This window comes from Papaver somniferum, chromosome 1 (assembly GCF_003573695.1).
Source record: "Papaver somniferum cultivar HN1 chromosome 1, ASM357369v1, whole genome shotgun sequence".
NCBI classification, from domain to species: domain Eukaryota; kingdom Viridiplantae; phylum Streptophyta; class Magnoliopsida; order Ranunculales; family Papaveraceae; genus Papaver; species Papaver somniferum.
In genome coordinates, this window is record NC_039358.1 from 236,195,591 (window position 1) to 236,203,413 (window position 7,823).

At 41.8% G+C, this 7,823-nt stretch overlaps 1 protein-coding gene across 1 annotated transcript; it reads right to left on the reverse strand.

The window, feature by feature from the left end:
* Nucleotides 1-5,310: 5,310 nt before the first annotated feature.
* On the reverse strand, nucleotides 5,311-7,287 carry LOC113273130 (11S globulin subunit beta-like). Its single transcript, XM_026522898.1, has 4 exons — nucleotides 6,768-7,287; nucleotides 6,416-6,678; nucleotides 5,808-6,272; nucleotides 5,311-5,706 (listed from the first exon to the last, which is right to left on the reverse strand). Exons 1-4 carry the CDS (start codon nucleotides 7,285-7,287, stop codon nucleotides 5,311-5,313), a joined length of 1,644 nt encoding a protein of 547 aa, XP_026378683.1.
* Between the last annotated feature and the right edge of the window lie 536 nt (nucleotides 7,288-7,823).

The window sequence follows — 7,823 nt, forward strand, 5'->3', positions numbered from 1 at the left end:
AGACAAATGTCGAACCACGTAATCTCTTGTGTCTCATGATAACTTAGAAGCACTTACATTATATTTGTGTTCTTCGTTATTGCGATCTTGAATATCTCTTATTACTAAGCATAATCAGTTCAACTGAGGTATCAATACTACTTAGAATCAGATCCTCCGAGCTATATACATTACGTAGACTACGAGAAAACGAGTAGTCACAGTTTGGCGCCCACCGTGTATTACTCACGAGCTTGAGTTTAGACATAGTTTTATCTTTAACTTATTTAGCTTCTGAAACGAAGGGATCTGTGTTAACGATGAACCTCACTCTCTAGTGATTTGTTCATCCGTCGTTTATGTATGTTTTTGGAGTTCATAGCCTCTAAATACGTACCTTGTTACAGATCTACACAAATTTTTTACAAAAAAGTATTCACAAAACTTTAAAATCTGTGATTTATACTAAAACAACCTTTTTTAACAGAGCATATTTTAGATCTGAGAACCTTTGACTGACAGAGGAATCTCAGTGAAATTTTAAGGAAAAAAGACTTTCTAAAGCATTTATTAACCTTGTTTTTCACGAGATCTGACACACCTACTTTTGATTGGTTTTCAACATTTAAGGTTGTTCTTTCCAATGGTGTCATAAGCAATTAATACCTGTCTTTCAAAAAAATTATTTCAGTCCTTTTCTGAAAAAGCTGCTCAGCCGTCTTCTGTGTCAGAGCATTAATTGCTACTTTTGACGAAGATACCCAAGTAGCAGATTCTGTCAACTCTCTGTGACCGCAGGGTAATGAACGCCGAAGGCATGCAGAAACCAAATGATGTACCAACAAGCTCACGACCATCACTTACCAGAGGAAGATCTCAAAAGCCGTCCCAAGCAAATCAAAGAACCGAAGCGGAGGATGGACAAAACGAAATAGCGAGAAGAACGATCGCTAACAAATCACCTATTCCTGCCGAAGGGATGGGGCAAACATCGGGAGCTCAACCAATTTACGACATGCCGTTACCGGAGCGTCCCGTTACTACGCAGCCACCTGCGGCCAACGCAGGGTTACCCAGAACCTTAGCTCCTACGTGACGAGGGTTGAGAAACCTAACTCCAATTCAGATAGATCCAGACGCACCAGTTATAGAAAAAGGAGCAGATAAATCTGAGGACCCGGATGACAGCACTCCTCAGGGTGGTGGAGTCCACAACGAAGACCAAATGGCGGCACAAATAGCAGCCTTGCTACTACGTAACAAGAAGCATGAGGATGCAATGCTAGAGATGGCCCAAGAGAACCAGAACCTTAAGCTTATGCTGGACATACAGATCGAAGGCTCCCAAGCTCACCCTCCGTCAAATAGGCGTGAAAACGGAGCCATCTCAGGAAGACGAAGGGTGGATCTCAACCCACTGGCGGCCAATCAACCTAGAGGAGCTAGGAGAGCGCACCACGATCCAGACGAGACGGATTCGACATACAAGCCCTCTCATTCCTACTACGACGAAGCATTTTCAAAATATGCTCACAATGTGAACATGGTCATGGAGCAAATGAAGAAGATGCGGAAGGAGATACAAGGTCTAAAAACTGGCCACACCGGTGCATGACTAGAAGAAGTGCTTCAAGAGGCAACCACATCCCCATTGTATTTTTGCATTTTGAGAGGGCCCATCCCTCCAAAGTGCCCTATATCTACGTTCCAAACGTACAACGGTACCTCAGATCCCGCAGCCCGCCTACGGTATTATACTCGTGTCCTTTCCTATTAGGAAAGAGATGAGGTAGTACTTTGTAGGTACTTCCCCGCAAGCTTGACGGGATCCGCACTAGCCTGGTATGTCAATTTCCAGCAAACTCAATCGACTCTTTTGAGCAATTTTCACGGTGTTTCTGGAGACATACATGTACAACAAATCAACAAAGGCAGGGTTAGACATGCTATTTTCTTTAGCTATCGGACCCCGAGAAACACTGATGCAGTACACAGACAGGTGGAAAATGACGTGCCAAGAAATTGGTAAAGTCAATCCAGAAATTAGCAATAACTGCTATAATTACGGACTTGATAGAACCTCATCCATCTTCGTAGAGCTTCATAACAGAGCCCTCAATTACGAAGGAGAGCTCAGGGTTGTCCAAGACCGCTACATCAGACTCGAAGAAATCCAGAAGGACAACCCCATGGCACAGCCAAAGACGACGACAACTCCACATCGTACTAACTCTCTAGAACCAATTCCGGAGATACCTAAACGACAAAATGAAGCCGGGGGCAGGACCAGTTCTTCACAAGGTATTCCTTCTCTAGCTTTTCCCAGAGATCCTTAGCTGAAGTCTCGTGCTGATAAATAACTCTTACTGCAGTTGCTAAACACCCTCGTATCAAAGCAAGACATAATTTATTCATCTTGTTTCACTGCTTTTCAGACATCTCCACTGGCTGACCTTCTAGAGCTTCTTCTAGGTCAAGATGAACAAGGGAATCCATTACGTCCGTTCTCCATAAACCAAAGTTGTCGGTTCCTGTAAACTTTTCTATCTTGAGTTGTGATCTATGTGAATGGAGTATTTCTTATTTTGTTTCTTTATCTTTATTTGTGGACTCCGAATGTTCTCTTAAAGGATTTTTCGGATCTTCGTCCCCGTCAACCATTGTTCACAAACAACCAAATATAGATAAAAAATAGAACCTTTGAGATTTGCATTACCTCAAGCAATCTTCAGAAAAACACCTTCACTTCAAATGCAATTCAAGTACCCATATCCAAGAGCGTCTCCTTGCTCTGATACCAATTGTTGCGCCAAAGCCTGCAGAAGCGTTTAGGTTTGCACTACTACGAGGTATCTCAATATCGCCAAGAACACAATCACACACACAAGAAGAACAAGTATTTAACGAGGTTGAATCCCCGGGAAGGAATAAGCAATTTTATATATCACCGAATAGGTTGGAATATACAAATCCTTATACAAGAAGAAGACAACTTTTACTTAATTCTGGTGTGTTTTCTCTAGTTCTCTCTATGGCTATTTATACACATCAATAGTACTGGACACATTCCTTAACAAGGATTACTTTCCTAGAAGTATAGGTTTTCCTAACTTATCTCTAAGAGACGGACCTCTTAAGCTGCTATACCTAGGATACAAGTACTTGGTTTCCTTAACCAACTAGATTTCCTAATCTAGTCCTTGACCGACCTACCAACAATAGCGTCACCGCTATTGCCAGCACCACAAAAAGAAATTCCATTAGAATTTCAATAATGTGGTGCTATTATGTCACGCCGTATCCACAAGTATGAAATATCTGAAAGAAAAATGGTATTTTCTTAATAGTTCCACTATAGCGGTGTTTCGCTTATTTTCGGTCGGCCCTCCCACCGTGGCAGCGATGTTTTAGTATATTGTACTCTACTGGGTTGGCTTCCGGTTTTCTTTTTCATTTGCGACCACTTGGCTGATGAGGAGACACAAGTTTGTTGATCTTCTTCATTCATCGGTAATTGTTATAACCGTAAATCGTCTGTACTTTTGCACTATCTCATCACTGTCCGTCAGTCCCCATGTAAGCCATGGGTTTTCATCTGAAAGTTCTGGAAACATTAAAAAACAAGTCCACATTTAAGAAATCTCTGTTGGAGTATTTGGCTCGATAAACACCACATATGTATAGCTAGGATAGTCCCACATGGAATAAGAGGAGTACATGTAGCGCTTAATAAGCTTTGGCATCTCCTTACATAACACCGAGGCCTTTTAGATTAAAACCTCACACCTGCTGCAACAGGTGGTCAAGTGCGGACAATATCAGTGCTACGTGGTCGGGCCCAGAAGTAGGGTCCGGCGGTCCGTGAAGATCCTAACAACTGGTATCAGAGCGTATGGTTGGGGCTACTGTCCGAACGGAGAAGTGGTTGTGTATGTCACCCGGTTTAGGGCGCAAGTGGAGTCAAACTCAAGGTGGAGCAGGCAAGGCCCAAAGTAGAGTTGGCGCTCAAGGTGGAGTTAGTGCCACACCCCATTAACTCAGGTGGAGAAGGATTATATGGTGGGCAAGGTTGTGCTCAAGGTGGAGTTAGTGCTAGCCTTCCCATTAACTCAAGGTGGAGTAGGGTTCCAGGGCGCGTAGTGACAATAATCATGTTCGATGGGTAGCTATACGGACGGTGATCATATGGTGGAGTATGATTGGATTGGTGATATGGTTTAATCTCGCCAAGGTGGAGATTGTTGGAGTATGTGGCTCGATAAACACCACATATGTATAGTTAGGATAGTCCCACATGGAATAAGAGGAGTACATGTGGCGCTTATTAAGCTTGGGCATCTCCTTACATAACACCGAGACCTTTTAGATTAAATCCCCACACCTGCTGCAACAAGTGGTCAAGTGGGTACAGTATCAGTACTATGTGGTCGGGCCCAGAAGTAGGGTCCGGCGGTCCGTGAATATCCTAACAATTTCATCAAGAATTGTATCTCATTTTTGCTTTTTTAATGGAAAAAATGGGTATAGGGATGTCAATATGTAGCACAAAAGGCTATAAAGTTATTTCATCAAGGATTTGACAGAAACTCTATGCAGTCAATGTGGGTACTGGGTAGTGCTCTGATGCAAATCGTTACAGTCGATATGCATATGTTGCATACTCAATTCCGAATTCTAGCTCCTACTAGAATATCAAAGGCAATCTAGAATATCAAAGGCAATCTAGAAATAAGGGTGTTGGCCCTCAACCATACTTGGGAGATGGGCTACTCATAATATCAGTTAAATGATGCAGATGTTCTCACCTGAACGACAAGGGTCTTGTAACTCTCTATACTTATAATGCTGGTTCGGCCATTGATGTGGCGCGTAAGAGGTGAGATTAGGGATGAGTCTGCTGCATCTTCCTAGTCCCAAGTTTTTATTTCATTGTCTTCCGCAACAAATAATTAGACAACACACTGTACGCTACAAATTTGTCACAAGACAAGAACTGTTTCCTCTCAAGAGAGGAATGCCCAGTACTGTGTACTGTGGATTTTGTAGCTAGTTTTTCTTTGTTTTAGTTGCTCTTTTTTGCTTTTACTTTTAGCTGGGCTATATTGGACTACCATTTTGTGTAATCTTTGGTTGTAGATTCAAAAAATTGCGTGATTAGGCATAAAAGACATAATATTATTTCATTCTCAGTACTCTAATAGTTGTTATTGCATCATGCCTCATAAGTTGAACCACTAACTGCAGCCTTATGAAGGTTAGATTTATTTATTACTACTAACCCCAATGCCTAAACCCCTGCAAAATGAACCAGTGCATGCTCATTATATATACTTAAGCAGTAGTCCTAACTTGAGATCTAGATCCTGGGGTAAGTATCATCGTTTCTTCTTGTCTGTTGTACTTCAACCGGTTGGCTTCTTCCCTTGAGATTTGATAAGCATTCATCAACACATCTACGGGCATAGCTCTTAATACAGAAGTCTTTCCAACCAATGGACTTGTCATAGCGTTGTCATTAGTCTTGAATGATACCCATTCAAATCCTTCGCTTCCAGCCTGTTTAACCACGGCGAAGTTCTGAGGAACAACCAACATCTGGCCTTGGTTGAGTTGTCCGTTGAAGACTTGGCGACCTTGGTTACCTACAATCTGACACCTGCAGCTTCCTCTGGTGACGTAGATCACGCTGTGGGCGTTCGAGTGCCAGTGTGGTGCATGTAGTGCGTTCTGCATTCAGAGCATCATGCATTGTGTGGGTAAAAATTATCTTCACCCTAGAATTGCAGAAATTTCAATCGTTAATGAACTCAGCTGATATTATTACGTACCTGGTAAAGAACTCCTCTCTCAGCACTCATTTGAAGGTAGTTAAGGATGGGTAACTTCTGGCTGTTGAGGGTAGTGATTCTTCCACCTTTTTCTGAGTAAATATCAGACCTTGTTGGATTGGCGATGTTCTGTTTCATTCTCATACTGCAAATAGTTTCCTCTAACCCGTTGGTGGTCCTGTAACGTTGTTCTTGTTCCTCTTCTTCTTCTCCTTGTTGTGGTCTGATTGCACGAAGCCCACCTTCAACAAAGACAATGTTACCTCTCTGGTCATTTTGTCCTTGTAGTTTCCCTGCTGTCTCGGTGCTCACTCCAAAAGCCTCAGCCAGAGTTTCGACACTGAAGCCATTGAAGATATTGTTTTCTGGGATATCTTGTTGTTGGCCTCTTACCTGTTGACGCTGTTGTTGTCGTTGTTGGTATGAGCTAACTTGTGTTGGCTGGCTTCCGGCCAATTGAAATCTCTGCACGTCATATACATAGTCAAGTCTTTATAGGCTTAGCATATATGATATATGCTAGCCATACGAGTGCATGCGGGTTAGTTTAATGTACAATATAATTCATTAGTAACGACATATATGAGGGCATTGATCATTTCATGTACCCTGAGATTGCGATCGAGCTGGTTAGCATTACTGCTTGTGTCATGAAGGGAAACAGCAATAAGTGGGGTCTCTCCCTCATTGTACAACCAGTTAGTTACTCCAGCAGGCAAAGCCAAAATGTCTCCTTGTTGGACGCTTCGGATCTTTTGATGTTGATCTCTACCTCCCTGTTGCTGGCTTCTTCCTCTTTGTTGCACAGATTGGCGAATTGAGTGGAAAGTTTCGGGACAGCCAGGGATAAGAGCTCCAGAAATACCCCTACCTATAGTTGTAGATGCAGTGTTAAGTAACGCTAGAAAATACAAGAAATGTATATTGAACTTTAAAGTAATAATATATCAGGGACCAGACCTTGAACAATGTAGACAAGTCTTGGTGCATTGACAAAAAATGGCAAGAGAAGTCCATTAGGCTGAATAATATATCGAGCAGGGGCGACACCAGCACAGTCGAATTGTTCATTATTCTGGTCCCAAAACTCTGTAACACCAGCTTCGGACTCAACACGGCGGTTAGGTTCTTGTGCATTTATGTTCTCAATTCTACACTGGCTTTGATCTTGGTAATGGCGTGACTGTTGTTGTTGCTGCTGGGTTTGCCATCCTCCTCCTTGCTGTTCTATCTGACCTAAACAACCATTCAACAGAAAAAGAAAGCAAAAACCAAGACAAACTAGAAATGAGGACTTCATCATGAACAAGCTAGGCTTAATTTGTTTAAGAGATTTCAGTAGGGAATGTGATGAATTATTAGCAATGGGGTTTTGCTGGTATTTATAGTATGGAAAATGGTGCAAGTGTTCGACACATTTCATTTGGTTGGTAAGTGATTCTTCCTTTCTCATGTCATGTTGCAGATATGCACGACTCATTTTCATAATTTTCTATGTGCATGCAGTTGGTTTGGATTTTGAAGTAGAGACGAAATATATTGGTGTACCTGCAAAATTTGGATCAAGGCTGGATACGAACAACGTTGGAAGGTCAGAGCCAAAGCTATTCACAAGGACTAAGAAACATTAAGTTCCAAATAATGTGCCCGAGAAATAAACATCAAAAGGCACAAACATAGACCTCTTAGACTGCTTCTAGTTTGCTGATATCATCACCCAACAACTTTTGCAGCCAAAAACCTATACCGATTTTTGGGTCACTGTTGATTAGAGCACTTCGGATGAACAGTTCAAAAAACAAATATAAAACTTGATCAATCACTAACAAGTAATGCCAGCGTGGGTGGATTAACTCTTAAGGATCGTGTCATACTGCCTTTTGCTGTGCAACTTCCACCAGCAGTATCGACGACAATTGAAACTATTTACAGGATCACCTAATTATTTCTTTACTAATTGTATTGGGAATTTACAACCACAAGTTTGCAGTAGAGATAAAATGTTCTATATTATGA

What these genes read in the sequence shown, in the direction of transcription:
- LOC113273130 (XM_026522898.1), bottom strand. Translation starts at nt 7,287, where the DNA reads ATGAGTCGTGCATATCTGCAACATGACATGAGAAAGGAAGAATCACTT. An exon ending in ACTTGTCTACATTGTTCAAG is followed by an intron (nt 6,679 to 6,767) that starts GTCTGGTCCCTG and finishes CTACAACTATAG; the next exon opens with GTAGGGGTATTTCTGGAGCT. An exon ending in AGCTCGATCGCAATCTCAGG is followed by an intron (nt 6,273 to 6,415) that starts GTACATGAAATG and finishes TATGACGTGCAG; the next exon opens with AGATTTCAATTGGCCGGAAG.